We start from the raw sequence: 16,827 nt of genomic DNA on the forward strand, positions 1-16,827 counted from the left end.
CCGTATCTTTCTCCTATGCAGAATCAATACTATTCTATGCTGTATTTTAAGGTTTTAGCTGCAAAAAACATTTTGCTCTGTTTCCCACATTGTTCTCTGAGTGCTGCTGTTGATTATAATTAATGCTTGTAACATCCTCAGTTGTGTCAAAGACTATTCCACAGATCAAATAAGTTTCCCAACACCTTTGAGGTGTTGGTAAAAAATAATACACCTCTAATTGCTATTTTGTGATACCTTCCTTCTAAAAATGTCACTGTTTTACTAGAAAGGGCATGACTTCAGGAAAAAGGTCCTTTTATATAAAGCAGGTGTGGTTTAGGTTAATATATTTTACTCTGAAGCTGTGAGGTGCTAAGGGCATGCACCTTCTCATTTGCTAGTGAGCAGTGTTTAAGACGTGCAAACGCAGCTTTTGCCTATATAGCCATTTCTGACTTTCAAAGGAAGTCTTTGCTGCACGCTACTAAAAGTGGTAGATATACTGGAGTTTTTCAGGGACTGGAAAAACCCAGTGATGACATCCAAGTGAGGGTCTCATGCTTTTCTGGGGGCAGGTTTTTTTAAAAGTGTTTGCAATATGTCGCTATAACACTGTAGTCCAGTATAAAATTATCCACCTATATGCTTACAGTGCTTTTAGAATTGAATCTTAGGCTCTGAGCTGCTGAAGCAGTTCTCAGACGTTTACCCAGTGTTATGATGTGTGCTTCACAGATGGAGAAACAGAGGCAGAGGGAGGTGACTCGCTGAAGACCAGATGAATGACAGAGCTGGGAATAGAGGCAGGGTCCCCCGGCTCACAGCACGGCTGCCGGCTCACTGGGCTGTGCAATCGCATTACACTTAGTTTACAATTGGGTCAGTCAAAGCATGGGGAAGTTAAAGGCCTCGGCTTGATGAGGACTGAATGCCCAAAACTCTGGTTGAACCTGATGGAAGTGTTGAACCTGATGGAAGTGTTGAACATGCAGAATGCAGAAAATTCAACATTGTGCATCGTAGGCAAGTTCTTCCCTTGCGTCAGGATGCGGCCGGGGCAGAGCTGGATGTGGTTCCTTCTGCCATTGCTCTGCTATTGTTGCTCGTTCCTGAAAATATTTTTTTTTCTGAATAAGCCATGAAGGCTTGTGCAGTCTGCATTGGAATATATTTAATGAGAAGAAATAAAACCTGGAAGAGAGAGAGGGAGTTGCAAAGGCAGTCCTCAGTGGCGTTCGTCTGTGAGTGATGATGATGTAATTGCATCTAAAACGTATTTCCCACCCCCATTCAATTAACAAGTCAGTGTTTTAATGGACAGAGCCAACAGCCGCAAAAATCCATCCCCCAGAGAGAGAGAGACTCCAGCACCTGAGAGCAGGCTGCAAAGCAGAGCGGTGCCGTTCCTCATTAGGAAGGCAGGAGGAATGTCCCCGTGGGAGCATCCTACCGCTGCAAGGAGCTGCCTCCAGAGGATGTTTGGGGGGGGCTGGAAAGAGAGCGACACTAAGCCCAAACTAGCAGCTCAGTTTTGCAAAGCAGTGATGCTCTAGCCTTCATCCAGTGAAGCCTGTGTTTAGCTTTAAATACATAAAAAGGAAAATGAAGAAAGTGGTGTGTGTTTCTGCCCCCCACATCCTTCCCTTTTATATCATGGTTAACACTTAAGAAATGCCTAAATATTCCCTCAAGGGCTTATTTCATTTCACAGCTACTGAATTCCCTCTCCTTGGCCGTGTCCTTCTTTTATTTCAGTTTCTAGACCAAATTTATTCCTTGGTAGCCCAAAACATGGTTTTCAGTGATACAGGGTGTGACAGTGGGATATACGTAGGGTATGTCTGGTCCTGTGTGCAGGAGAGCTCTCAGCCTTTTCAGGCAAGCCTGTCTTCAGGCGTGGCTCTAGGAACGATAGAAGATGCATTTTACCAAATAACTTGAATTTATAAATGCCATCCATCTTGCAAAGATCCTGGTGTGTAAGTGTATGCATCAACAGAAGATGGCTGTGTCCAGCCAGGAGTACCCAGGACCACGTGTCGTTTTCGCAGAGCTCTGAGAGCACTTCTAACTGGAGACTGATTCAACAGAAAGCCTTCACAAGTAACAGCACCACACAGAGAAGTGCTGGAATTTCTTGCACACACCAGAGGGGGCCTGTGGGGTGCGGGAGAGCTCCGAGCACTGAGGGTGCTGGTGGGGACCCTGCTGCCGGTTCTTTGTAGGGCTTGTGACATCTGGCCTCAGTTTCCTCCAGCCTTTTTGACTGAATGGGTGCAGGGATCTGGCTGAGAGCCCCACTTCAGTCCAAAGTCATCCGTGAAAGCCAGCTGTTTGCCTTTGTAACCGCCGTTGAATCTTGTCCCCTCAGCTTATGATCCAGGGAATGCATCCAGTCTGTAAGGTGGAACGTGAGAGTTAATCAAGCCATTTCAACTTCTTGGTCGGAAACAGTGCCCATCAAATGCGTTTCGATCAACAGCTGCCTTTTTCAATTATGCAGGGAAAAGATGAGAGGGATAGTGTGCGCTGCAGTATAGGCTTGTAATGATCTGAGAGGTTGCGATGGCTTTCAAACTGAGAAAAAGTGCAAGGGAGAGATGCTGAAGCGTTACCAGTAATGTGAGCGCTACAGCAGAGTCCATTACAGATAAGTAATAGCAGCGCTTCAGCAAATGAACCTGTTCAAGGGTACCAAATAGTTCCTGCCATAGGTTGGACTGTGTTCTGCAATGTCGGGATATGCATTAGACCCAGGAGCAAAAAATTGTTTTATCCAACCATATCTTGCCCATTTGTTTGAAGCCTTTTTAACCTCCTGCTGTAGAAATGGTGAACTGCTGATGAGAAAAAGGACCTGATGGGATAACACCATTCCACAGCCACCTGCTGCTACCGGTGGGATCCACCAATACATGGGTAAAAAATGTGTTCATTTTCCCGGCCAGGGCAGTTTTTCACGTGTGTATGAAACTGCCTCATGAATATGTTTCTTAGATGTCATGGGCAAATACCTTGTGAACAGCTTTCTGTACAAATTGAAGAAACATGCAGGTGTCTGGGACAAGACAGACTTCATAGTGACAGTATAACATTAGGGCATTGCTGTAAAGGAGGCTTCTTAAAATAGGTTTTAGACCTTTTCCGTCATCTTTGTTTCTATAGGGCATTTTCATGGTGTATATACATAAGCTTGCGCCATAGGCAGAACATTCTCTGTTCTACTGAAAAATAGAAAATGGGCATAAACTAGAATTTTCCTGATGTCTTTTTACAATAGCAGTGTTAGGAATGGTGTTGTATCTGCCAGATGGTCCAAAATCGCCTCCCTTTCAATGGAAGAGGGAGCGCAGCTCATTCTTCTAGGTCAGCTCCAAAAGTGTTCAGCTTCTCAAATGATTTTCCGGTTTCCCTGATTCAGCAGTCTGGTCTGCCGGGCTCCCACGAAAACGGGGGGCCTTTCCCCAGGGCCTGGGCCTGGGCACGGCCTGTAGCTCAGACCGCAGGGTGACTACCCGTGACCTTGCAGTAGGCTCTACGCAGCCTGCAGCTGAATTGCAAGTCCAACGTGGAGTTGCAGGCTCTTGCTGTTTCTCCAGCTTAAAGTTAGTCAAGTTTACATTTTTAAATTCTGGGCTATAGTAGCAAAACCTAGCTCCTACCTTGAATTTTAAAGAGGTGGTGTTGTGTCCAGTGCAGAGGTGCAAAGAAAGTGTGGACAAATGAAACTAGAAAATGTCACTAGCTTGTACTGCATTGAAATAATGCTTGTGTTCATATGGTAAATGATCTCAAAATTTGTTTCATGTAGTGCTGCTCAGTGACAGGTTTCCGATTGCTTTGTAAAGGAGAGCAGAACCATAGTTTTACAGGTAAAGAAATTGATGCTCAGAGAAGGGAAATGATTTATCTGAAAGCACCCAGTTGGTCAGTGGCAGATCTGAGGGCAGAGTCTCTTCATCCGAAAATTTTTCCTTTTCTAAAGACTGACCTCAGCAAACATAGAAATATTAATCATGGAACAGCTTCAGAAAGGTTGAAATTTATGTGCTGGCGTTGACTCCAGGAAGTCCTTTGCCAAACTTCACACCATGATTGATCCACAGCTCTCGACATGCACTTACTTTTAATATATGGGTAAAGGGACTCCTCATTTCCAACAAAGCTTATGGGTTTTTTTTGCGTATTAATCTTCAGACAAAGTGTTGTCCAGTTCTTGTGCTACTCTGTGTGGTGGTGAACTTCGCCTCCAGCACAGAGGCTGTGTCTATAAAACAAAGGAGAAACAGCCTGATGCCTCACATGCATGGAGTACTTGACTTCACATCTTGTGTCTGTCTCACAGACAGCTGGTCCAGGTGTGTCTGCCAGCGTGCAAGTTATTTGGGAGGCTCTGGTCCCACAAGGTCCTCTGTCCGTTGGGGGATGAAGTGCAATGTGATTGCACACTAAGAGATAAGTTTAAAATGTAAACTTGAAGACTAAGAACTGTTTTGTCTGCGTAAATTTGTTATGAGGTGGGTCCTGTAGTAGCTAATAAATGACTTAATTTTTTTGCTTTAATCTCTCTCTGCAGGACACCAGCCATGATTGGATGCTCGTTTGTGGTGGACCGAGAGTATTTTGGTGAGATTGGCTTGCTCGACCCTGGTATGGAGGTCTATGGAGGAGAAAACATTGAACTAGGCATGAGGGTGAGTAACAAAGAAGAGACTTGTGCCATGTCCATTTGCAAAGAAGGCCGGGGAGCCTGTGGCCCAACAGAATTGCTGTCTGACTGGTAGGCTATTACGCTGAAGTAATTGATATTGCAGCGCTATCTGGAACTGACAGTCCCAGTAAATGAATGTTCCTGGCCTTGCTGGCCTTGAGAGAACTGATAACAGTCAGAAATATGGTTTATTGGTTCGTTCTGTCAGTATCTGAACCCAGTGAGACAGATTTTGCCCTTTCCCAGTAGCTCTGCTTGTGCAAACAGCTACGCCAAGTCTTCGTGTGCTTGTTGCACCTAGGTGATGTTGTATGCTTGTGGCCTAGAAGATGCAGTACCAACAGAAAACTAAGGACAGGCTGGTAGAAGTCAGTTGTAATGTTCTACATACCATGCATGATGAATGCTGTGGCATTTTAAACCTTCAAGGGTCCTCCTTAGAGAATAAGAACTACAGGGTGCAGGTGTTTGATCCTGTCGGACAGGTCAGTGCAAAGGGTGGACCGATGACTTCGGGACAGCATCACTCCGCCCTGTGCTTCTGGACCTATGGGAGGTTTGATACTTATGATCCTTTGCCCTTGTTTTCAAGGTGGTGCTTGCCAGCAAGTCCTTCTGAAGTCCAAGGAACATGTCTTTGCTTAGCACTTGAAAATTAAGCTACTTAATGTTGCATGAACACAGTTCCCTCATTATAAAGCTGCCCGTTTAATTATTTTCCCCTTACTGTTTATTCCCTGCTTCACAGTAACACGTCCCTGGTGCATGTAATATGCTCATTAGAGCATATATTCTGCTCATGGTGAAACACTGAACATCAAATTAGTCCATTCTTTATCTGACTCTTTTTTTCTAAAATGGCTACAAACTCCTTCACACCAGTGGGCTGAGGAAGAAGGTCATTGCAGCAAGAGTTTATTTTCACATATGGGTGTGTATTTATTATTCCAGCATCACAAGAGGGGCAGGGTTTGTAATGGGACTGTGTGAATACACTGCTTGTACTTTACGGTTCAGAATTCACATAGGGGACAGAAAAACTGCTACCACAAATCATCCAATTTTCCTTAAGAGGGTCAGACTATTACCAGGATTGTGTGAGCTTTCCTTTATCATTGTGCAGGGCTTTGAGCTGTTTGAAACTTTTTCCACATGGCTGCTCCCAGAATAGATTGAACGCTCTGGCAAAACTCTGGCATAGCTGATGAATAAGCCTCCTAAGAAATCTGAAAGCTGTCGCTCTTCCTTAGACGAGAAGAACTTGCTGAGTACGATTAGGGCTCCTGGTAAACAGAGGCAAAGGTTTTAATAGGATTATGAAATGGCACTTGCTTGCAGAGACAAGGATTTGAAGTGAGCAAGGACAGGTTTTCAGGGGTAGGGAACCTGTTAAAGTCTGTAGAAACCTAGGATCTAGAAACCAGCTCTCATTCTTTGGGGTTGGTTTTTTTTTTGGTTTGAGTTTTTTTGCCCTATAAAGAATAATTAACCCTACTGATTGGACAAGGCTTTATGGAAGTAGAGGAGTATGAGCGAGTTCATTCTGAAATAAGCTGTATGTCCATAGCATGGATCTGTTACTCCCTGTTTTCAGCCTGGATCTAGCATGGTAAGTAATAGACAGTGTCTGCTTCCTAATTTGCAAGTCCTATGCGCGATCCCCTCCTGTGCGTCTTTCAGAGCTGTCAGAAACTAGCAGCGTGAAAATGCACAGGAACCTTCTCCCTTCCCTGTAGGATATTTATAAAATCTCTGTGAATTTACAAAGTTTTTTTCTTCACTCCAGAATCTCAAAGTAAGTTGCAAAAAATCCTTCCTTTCCCGAGGCCTGGTGCGCTGACCCACGGGGGGCCGTTTGGCGTCTCCCCTACACCTGCCCATGGGCGACTCTGCTTGTGTGGAGCAATGAAAGACAGAAAAGGGAAGGAATAAATGGATGAATGAGTAAAGAGCAAGAAATAATATAATAATAAATAAGAAAATGGTGGGGAAGTGGTGGCACGCGTTTGGCTGAAAACAGTCCCTGTTTAAAATAGCTGTAACAATAATCCTTTAAACTTTTTTGCAAACTATTATCATGTTACTGCTAAAAGGAAAGGGATTAGGCTTGGAGCGTCTGAATTAGATTACATTGCATCTAATGAACCCTCGTTTAAATTGTTTTAATAAAGTGAAATAGGGAAAGTCAGCGAAACTAATGAGCTGATTTGGGAGGATACTGTTTGATAACCCTGCTAATCCCCCTTAAATCTATTGTTTATTAAAAAATCATCATCTTGGGTATTCCACTATTGGCTTTTCTCTTTTCTAAATTCAATAGATGGAAATATTTGAATAACTAACCTAAGTGATTTTCGGTATTGAGTAAGCAATGCATAAACTGACTGGGGCTACCACATCTGCTGAAAATATTTAGGGGTCTGCAGCTCTTTTCTTAACTGATACTATTTTTTGTGAAAACTTCGTGTTGGTTAGAGCTGCAACATTCTCCTAATGGGGTAGCTTTGCAGTGAGGCCAATGGCTGTTGGCCAAGCTGGGGAGATTCTGGTTTGGTTGAGCACCAGCTGTTCTGGGAAATGAAAGGGAGACGGACATGACTGCAGGCTTGTGATAGTAAGGAAATAGATGGACACTCATATAATGTCATCTTGTACTATATTCTTCAAAAATGACAGTTTCACTGCAAGATGGATAAATACAGGACTGAATTCTGTTATGGGCAAACAGTGCTATTCTCTTAGTGTTCACCAGCCAGCTACTGAAGCTGATGGGAATTGTCTGTGAGCACCTAAAAAATTATTTTGGCCAGGAATTTGCAAAGTCAAACCGTGGCTGACTCCTGGGGGGATAAGGTGCTCTGCACAAGCATGGGCAGCTTGGCTTGTTAGGCAAGCACCACGCCACTGCTCTGCCTTCTTGTGTCCACGTGGATCCAGTCAGCGGTAGAGAGCCCTGTTCTCATTTTGGCTGTGGTTCAGCTGTCCTTTTCCCAACCTGGAGGCAGAGATAAAGAAAAATAACGGTACTTTCCCTTGCAGCAAAGCTGTGGATGTGTCTGTGCCTGAAGAAGACACCCTAAACTCAGGGTAGGTCATGTTCATCTTTGCTGCTCCTGGACATCAAATGGTCTCTCTGACCTGTAGTACAGAGAGATGTCCCAATAGCAAGAGAAATTCAAGCAGTGCTTGAATGTAGAAGAAGACAGGGACCTCTTTAAATGAGGGTCCCAAATTATGACCCTGTAAGAAACTGCATGGTTTGCAAGCATCATGTAAGTTCCCTTCCTAATGGGAGCTACAGACACACTTAATTATTTAGAAAGGGATCATATAAACAATAAAAGCCTAGTTTATGATTTGACCCAATACAAGGAGTTTACGATGCATCTTTTTATAGCGAGTCATCAATCATTGCACTAAGGATCTCTCTCTTCCTCTGGTGCTCCAGTGATAAGATGAATGAATTGCTGTTCTTTTTATTTTGTACCCATCAACTGTAATGGTGGGTGGGAAGAGATCAAGCATTTATTTTAAAGGATGCTCTAGTACAAATTAAATTCTGCTTCCACCATTAAGAATCCAAACAAACTAAATAAAAAATATGTTGCCACATTGACAACTGAAAGCAAACCTTTTTCTCTTTTATGGCCAGCATCAACTGGCCGTACTACTTTATTCTCAATAACACTGTGATATACCTCAAAGGAGGGAATCTGCACCAGTTGATGAATTCCTAGAGGTGCTAACTCAGAGATTTGGGGGGAAAAAAAAAACCACAAACAACCCCTCCCCCCCCACCCCGCAACTAATGACATCCCCAATTTGAGATATCTGAAAGAAACCTACTGTTTAAGAGGTCCTGGCCAGAGGCGTCAATTAGAGATGTCCCTAGGTACCCGTGTGACAAATTATGGTGAACTCAAGTGATGGCTTAGTTCTCCAGCAGAGCTTAGCTGGATGCTTAAGGTTAGTTGTGACCTCGGCTCGTGCAGGTGTGTCACAGGTGACTTTGGCCAGCTTTGGCGGCTGGCAGCGGCATGGCCCTGGGAGCACACAGCTCATCAGGATTGAAAAGAATTGTCTGAAAACAGGATAAAAGCTCAGATCCTTTGCGCGCTCTGCTGTTGCGATTACATTGCTAACGGTGGCCAAGCTGCCTAGCTGAAATCAAGCATGGGTTACGGATATAGAAATGCAGTCCCACCTCTGGGCTTTGCGGAAATACTGTGTGTACTGTAAAAAAAATCATGATGCAGATTCACTGGAATCTCTTCATGAGGAAATAAAACTCGTTACCTAACGGACTTTCAAACATAAGTAAATCTTTATACTTTCCAAACTTATGCTATATGGCCTGGCTTTACTCTCTTCAAAAACATGAACTGCATTTTCTCTGAGCAGAAATGCTAATGGTAGATTGTTGAGTAGTGAATTCTTGACCTGATTTTATTGCCTTTAGCTAAGGAGATCTAGATTCCGTTGAGCAGTCAGTGTTTTAAATGCAGATTCTAGGCTGGTATGCTGTAATATAAATGTCACCAGGTTTATGTATAGCAAACTTGAATTCTGAATTGTGGACAATGCTTTTTACCCTGTGTGATTCACGAGGCCAGGCCCCTGGTCTTAGAGCTAAGAGGTAAGTAGGAACCCTGCTCTGGAGAGTTTCTCAAAATTTCAGGGTTTTTTTCCCCACATGCTGTGGTAAAATACAAGTGAAAATTGTACAAAAATACAGGTTAATCAAAATGTCTTCTTTCGGTAAATCCAAAAATATACTTCATTTTGATTTTGACCTTTTCCAAGCTGTAATTTTTAGTATAAATTAATTCAGTTTCAAATTAAAAGTTTTAAAAGAAAGTCTTTCAGTTTGAAGACATTTAATCATTTAAATGATGTTAACAAAAATTCACAATTGCTGGCATCTGAAAATGTAGTGCACTGTCCTTAGACAGGCCTATTCACACTGGAGTGTGATAAATCAGCGTTTTCATCATGAAGTTAAATGCTATTAAAATGTTTCTGACCAGTTCTACGCTGAACTCTGCACTGCCTAAGCGAAATCCTAATAAGTGATGTAATCTCCTGTTATTGGAAGTTACTCCGTCGCATAGGTTGCAGAGATCTCTGTGATAAACTTCCTAGGTCTCACCCTCCAGATAAGCCGTGTAAGTAAAGGTGTCCTCTTTTCCATCTCCAGTTTAATTTAGCATTTTTATAGGCATTTCCTAAGGTAAAAGAATGTTAAGCTTGTAAAGTCAAGCATTAAGAAATCATGAAAGGATTGAATTCATGGTGCCTGGATTACATGAATTCACAACTCCTTTCCCTCTTCAAAATAGGGATTGAATAGCCTGTTCTGTGGTGGTGCGCATAGATGATGAGCCAGGTCCTCTGCCTGCCTGAATGTTCAGCATCTCTTAATTCCAGCGGAGTTTCATTGATTCAAACAGGATGAGATTAAGCTTGACATTTGTATAAAGCAATAATGCATTCTGTCTGGAAAAGGAGACAGACTCAGTTGTAAGTGAAGATGCTCAAGCAGGCATTTAATCCCAGGCTGTGAACCCTGGAGTGTCCGAAGTCACCACGAGTCACCGCTGCCTCCGCCACCACCGTGTGCAACGGCCAGTCCCAACGGGCTGCGCCGGGCGATAACTGCATTAACAGCTTGCAGAAAGCTGTTAGCAGCCCTGGCTACTCTGGTCCTGCCTCCGTGGTTGTATCCTCCCAGTTACTGGTGCTCGTGGCTCCGTGCAGTGAACCGAAGAGATGCGGTGCTGTCAGCAAACAAGAAATCCATGAAAAAGCAGATGAAGAGGACAGGCTGAATTCCAGTGTGACAGCCTGGTGCCAGGTTTCAAATGGCGGACATCAACCGTGTTTCAAACCAGAGGATTTTCTGTGTAAAGGGTCTTCCCACACGAGAAAGAGAGGAACGTGAGAACAGTGTAAAGCAAAGCCAAACAGCTAAAAGATGGCCTTTGGCCCGTTCCGACTAAGAGTACTCGGGTTGTTCTCCTCCCAGATCATTTATATAGTCTTAATTGTACTCTAAATGGGATGCATGATGTTGCTTCTGGGGAGAGAATCCGACTCCCTACCTGTCTGCAATTTCTTGGAACCACAGTGTGCTTTTTTTTTTTCTTTTTTTTTTTTTTCCTTTTTATTAAATTGAAGATAACTGTAACCTTGAATGGAAAACAATGTTTTCATCAAAACATAGCGCAATGGTGCTCTAGCATGAAATTGCCAGCAAACTACAGGACTAGAGCTTGTGAATACCGTTAAAAACACTCTCTAAAGTGGGAGCAATGGAAATAGCTCAGAAAAGAGCATCTGGCCGTTTGGCTTCGATATCACATCATGCTCCATCGAGTGTAACATTTTATGTTACAAACTCTTTCACGTACTACAACATTATAAAAGCACAAGGCTGGAAATTTCAGAAAGAGATCAACAGTGAAAGAACTGAGGAAAGAAGATGCTTCCTTAGTTTTTGCTGCTTTCTTCTCAGCCGCTTTCCTGCAGGTTTAATCTAAATCTAATGCAGGTTCCTCCGCAGCGGCAAATGTGAACTGAATGAGCGAGAGAGGAGAAAGGCAGAGAAGTTGAGTGTGCTAATTGTGCTGAGAGTGAAATAGCTTTCACTTGCCTAATGATGAGACTGAACCAAAAGCCTAGAGATGAGCTACAGCTGGTCAGAAACTTTCTGGGACAACATATTTTATATTGCAAAATAACAACTCATCCAAAACCCCAAATGTTCTGTAGAACTCTAAATTTTGATGCTGATTACTGGAAGCCTGGCTTGGGCTGTTGTGTACCCAGAGGTGCCCAACTGTCAGTCCTTAGCTGGCTGCCCAGTACACCTGCCAAAAGGTTTCCTTGAGTTTTTTGGAACCATTTTGTATCTCTCTCAGAACTCTTAAAAAAAAAAAAAAATATATATATATATGTATATCAGTGCTGTGGAAAACATCTTTCTACTCAAAAAATGAGATGTGAAAGTGTTGCAGGATACCAGCTGTTCCCAGAGCAGGGAGATGCCCATTTTCTCATTGACCTTTTGATGAGCTCCCCAGGTGGTTCCTGTTTGTCTGGGGATGAGAGGTTTAGTCTAACCCTCTAGGAAGCACAGAGGGCTCTTAGGATGGCAGGAGCCCTTTCAGCCTGAGCTTCTGCAGTTGGATCGAAGCCCTGCTTTGGCCCAGTGCCCTGTGTGGAGGGCCCCAGCCCAGCAGCCTGGGTAAGTGCTGGAGGAGCAGCGAGGGGGTGTGAGACCCACAGCCCAAAGTGCTCTCCTTGGCTGTGGCCAGGGCTCCTGTGCGTGGTTGTGTTGCTGGAAGGGTTTTCCTAGGTCCCATCCTCCAGGCAAGCCATCTCGCTTGGGAAAATGTACTTCAGCCTTAGAGGTGAGCTGTCAGATTTATAGGGCCCTCCGCTCTTGAGTGCAGTGGCTGGAGGTGGGTTTGTAGGCATTGAAATGTATAACTTGTCATCTGTCGCCGAGGTGTTACCCTTGTAGCAAAATTCAAGTCACCATTATTTATGATGTTAAACAGAGTCATATAAATCCTTAGCGCTGGTGAGCAGAAGCGTTCCTGTCGCATAGGCACGAGGAAAACAGAGCTGGTCTCTGATGAGTTGTGGGTTTGGAGGGGGGAAGTGTTGCGGGGTTTGCGTTTGTTTGGTTTTGTTTTAATTCTGCCTGGAAAACTTTGGGCGGTAATACGACATTTTTTACTGTATCTTTTGCAGTCTGCTATAGAAATGTCTGACTGACTAATAATTATCGTTGCAATAGTGTTGCCTGAATAGAGCAACGCACGTTGAGCTGACCTGTGTGACAGATACCTCTGAGCTGAGGAGCGGGGAAGGAATAATGCGTGTCCCTACATCATTGAATAAAGGTTCGCTCCTCTGTGTCAAAAAATTATATCATTATCTTCGTTGTGTGTAATACACAGAAGAAAAGCAACTTAACACTGTGAAGAAATGATGAGAGAGACAAAGTATTTTCTGTTGAAGGCAGCAGCAGATTAGCTACCAATGAGAAATTTTTAATGCAAGTCTTCTATGAATTTGGTTTTAATGGCCTGCGTAGCGCAGCGGGAATAGTCAGCACAAAGGAGCCCCGGACAGGGCGGCTGTGTTGTATCGCAGGGCAAGCACTTGACTGGGGAGTATTTGCCAGCTGCATCATCTTGAGGAGTCTGTGTCCTACCTTGCCTCTTCAGTTGGCCCATCTGCAAACGGCAGTGATAATATTCGCTGTATAATGGGCAAAACAGTACAGGGAACGATAAAGTTGTTATCTCTGGAGTAGCAAAAAATGTCCTCTGAGGGAGTGCAGATGAGCTCTAGTTACTTGTTTTGCAGTTAACACTTCCGAAGGGCACTGCTGGCCAGGCACCTTGCAGGAGGGTGGCAGGGAGGGACAGTTTCTCCCCCCAAGAGCTGCCAGAGGAATGAGACCCAGCGCAGAGGGGTGGGACGGGGCACAGAGCTGGGAACAGAACCCCGGTCGGCTGAGCGCAGGCGGGAGATACACGGGTGCGAGTGTCTGTGGGCCTGATGGCAGTCCTTGTCACAGAGGCAAAACAGCAAGCAGATGAGAAGTTCGTCTGTTGCCACGTAATCTTCCTCCTGCAAGTAAATCCTAAAATATTTTCCCAAGCTTGCCTCAGTTTTATGATCTTTCCCTTTTTGGTACTGGTGGCAGCGAGCATTTGCTTGCAGTCATGTCGTAGAAGGACACCAGTCATCAGTTGTCCAAAAAAAAAAAAAAACAACCCACCTTACTCATCCTGCAGAGGTGTATCATTTCCTTCAATTCGGTGTCCTTTAAAAGCTTTGGGGGAATGTTTCATGTCAGTATTTTGGGACACGGCATGTGCAGTAATGTACCTTTAGATCATATTGGCTGCCAGGAGTTGGGAACTTGATGACACCCATTTACCACATTTGTTCTGTACTTTTTTTCATCGTTATTGTGGAGCTGAATTCCTGCTTTGTTCCTGCACAAATGAATTAAGTCATTTCAGTATGGAAGGAAGGAAATGAAAAAAAATTCCAATAAAATATTTGAAGTCTCCCTTAAAGAGTTCCAGGATTCTCTCTCAGATTTGGGTTCCTACACAGGAAAAATAGGGAAACAGGTTGGCTGAAATGCTTTATTAGCACGTTTATTGTAGCTTACGTAGCCTCGTATGTAGTTTCGCTGCTTGCGTACTGCAGCTAGTCTAGATCCATACAGACAAATTACCTTTGCGTCCTCATATGTCATTGTTTCTCCTCTGTGAACATCAGATTAGATTGTATGGCAGCGTCAGACATATATATAACATGCACAAATGCATTGGTCAAAATGCCAGTGGCTTTCCATTGGTAACTTTCTTCCAACATAATGGAAAGGTGTTAGCTATTTAAAAGAAAGGAAAAACAAACACAAAATGGCATATCTGTCATTTCCATTTGTATTCTAGGCTTAGAAAAGGCAGATCTCACTGAAAAATCATATTTAATATGACATACAGAATGTATAGCATGAGAAATGCAGCCAAGGAGAACCCAGAGAAGCATCAAAATACGTCTGCAAAATCTGTTAGGTGCAACTGCGTATTACATATTCAAGTGTTTTGACTGTAATAAAACAATCTATTTGCATGTTTCACTGAAACTGTAGCTGCATATTTCTACCTAAAATGCCACTTAGATTTCCTCTGCATCTCTAATAGCATGTCATTTACACAAATATCTTCCTATCAGCAGAAAAACAGACAACTCCATAACTTCAAAGCGTGTCATGCCCATAATTCCTAGCGTATTGGGGGGGGGGGGGCAGATAAATACATATGCCTCCATTTAACCAAGTGGAAACTGAGGCAGAAGGCTCTCAAAATGTCCTCACAGGACATTGCAGAGTCATTTGATGGTAGAGCCTAGGTTGGAACTATTATAAATAGACTTTATGGCATTTCCCTACTAATTGTTCTGAATTCCAAGGCTGAAATGATTACTGGGGGTTACGGCACATGCATGCATCAGAGGAACTGTACTTAAAATTTCTATGTTCCTTTAGAGCATGATTGAGCGAGGAGAGGACAAGGGTGATGGACTTCAAAAGGAATAAGCAAATTCTAAAGCCTGTTCCTGAGTTAGGAGCGAGAGAGCACATTCAAAGCAATTCTCTTGAGATCTGGTTTTTCTGCTCCTGTTTCCAGCTGATCTTGCCACGTGGTGCTGGCAGGTACCTAGTGGGTTGCGGAGCTGCTGATACATCTTCAGCATTGCCCTTTGGGGCTGGGTCACCAGCCGCTGTCTCGGTCCCCCCCGGGAGGGATGGTGGTGTTATTTTCTGCCTCTTCCTTTGCCACCCCGAGCGGCCCACGCGGGGCCCGTCTGGCAGCGGTCTGCTGAGGACAGCCGAGGCCGTCCTACCCGTGCTGCTGTGGGCAGACATATGTTCCTTCTTCACTCCCTTCCCTCACCCTTTTTACCCCTCAGCAAGAAATTTCAGCAACTCCTGAACGGTTGTACCGCGGGAACAAGCTGCACGGGTGCACGTGCTGGGTCGACTGGTGGATCTGTGCCTGCTGCGTTGTTAATGGTGCCGTTTTCCCGGGTCCCCTGCCCCGCTCGGTGGTTCAGCCTTTTGCGCTCACGGCCCAGGCGTTCGTTGCCCTGACGTTGTGCCTTTAGCCCCGAGGCACTGATCTGCCAGACCCGTGAGCCTCAGAGAGCTGCTGACGAGCTCAGCTCCAGTTAGCTGCAGTTCAAGGTCAAACGGGACTTTAAAATATGAATAAATGTCAGGGTTTGCTGGCACATCGATCTCAGTCTTTTTGATTACTGCCAGATCGCATGAATAAATTAGCCTTGACAGGTGCGATAAATTGTATAGACTACTGATCTCAAACAGTAAATGTTAAAGAAGGACGTGGGAGGCGTGGAGGGGAAAATACCCTCTGCAGATGCTGGTGCTAAATGAGGTGAGTGTTGATACAGTGCTCCGGAGCTGATCTGGAGGCGGGAGGAGGCCTTGTGCTCTTCTGCGGTTCTGTGCCAAGCTGGGGCACGTCTCCTCCTGCAGGATGGATTGCCTTTGTCGGGAGGAGGTTGGGTCACCGTGCGTTAGGAAGCGAGCGCGCTGCAGCTGCCTCTGCGCCAGCTGCCCTGCCCGTCCAGGGCGGCCTCCACGTGGCTTGGGCTCCGGCCTTCTGGTTCCCAAGAGTGCACACAGACAAACAGGTCTCTAACTAAAATACAACAACAGTAGAGGGCATGGAAGTAGCTCTTCTTACGCTCTAATAATGTAGTGAACTCTGTCAAGCCACGATTCGTTTGCGTGTCCGGTCTTTGCTTGGCAGGGGCTTTTTACTTGGAAACCGAGGCAGATATTCAGAGAAACTCGCCTGATTCATGGTTTCATGCTTTCTTCTCTATGATTTCCTGTATAACATAGCTGAGATTCTTCATTTCCCTCCTATGCTTAAATATTAGCAATATCAATCACTGCTTAATTAACTTATTTTTGTTTAAATAAGGAATTGTTATCTTTTGTTGATTGCTAAATGATCATGTGAAAAGAATTTGAGGATAGGGTGGTTTTAGCTGATACTGCTTCATGTATCTCTAAGAACTTTCAGTTTTCTTAAATCTAGAATCTAATGTTATAATGCTGTCCAATATAAGACATATGAGAAAGCCAGACTTTTTGTCACAAACATGTAGGCTTGTTCTTTTGTATGTACTGTTATTCCCTTAATTAAGCGTGCCCTCTTTCTGCAGCATCATACACACATTCTGTCTCCCCATCTTGATAACTCGTCTGTGTGGTTGGGTATGTAAGTCTGTGTATACATATTTGTATGTATGTAGAGGTCATGGACTAGTGCTCATTTGGGGGCATTCCTCCTCTCAGGGCTTCTGTGAAATGGTTGGATTTATGCCAAAACTCTAAACTTCATAGTACGGTTAATGAAAAATGCACAATTTCAAATACAGAAGCATACTTTTCTCCAAAAGCAGAAATGTATGGAAGTGCTGTATTTTGTAGCAAAAGAATTAAAGGGAGAAACTTTGTTTTGCCTTCAGTGAATTTTGCAAAATGAAAGCAGAACAGAGACTTTCAG

At 44.0% G+C, this 16,827-nt stretch overlaps 1 protein-coding gene across 1 annotated transcript in view; it reads left to right on the forward strand.

Annotated features, from left to right (window-relative positions):
* The window catches only part of GALNT9 (polypeptide N-acetylgalactosaminyltransferase 9), a gene marked incomplete at both ends in the record, with an annotated part of 156,935 nt that overhangs the window by 76,434 nt on the left and 63,674 nt on the right, over positions 1 to 16,827 (forward strand). The window contains one exon of the mRNA XM_082324928.1: positions 4,559 to 4,676. Within this exon, the coding sequence (XP_082181054.1) occupies positions 4,559 to 4,676 (118 nt within the window). The remainder of the gene's footprint in view (positions 1 to 4,558; positions 4,677 to 16,827) is intronic.

Source organism: Platalea leucorodia (genome assembly GCF_965183815.1).
Source record: "Platalea leucorodia genome assembly, chromosome: 12".
In the NCBI taxonomy this organism is placed as follows: domain Eukaryota; kingdom Metazoa; phylum Chordata; class Aves; order Pelecaniformes; family Threskiornithidae; genus Platalea; species Platalea leucorodia.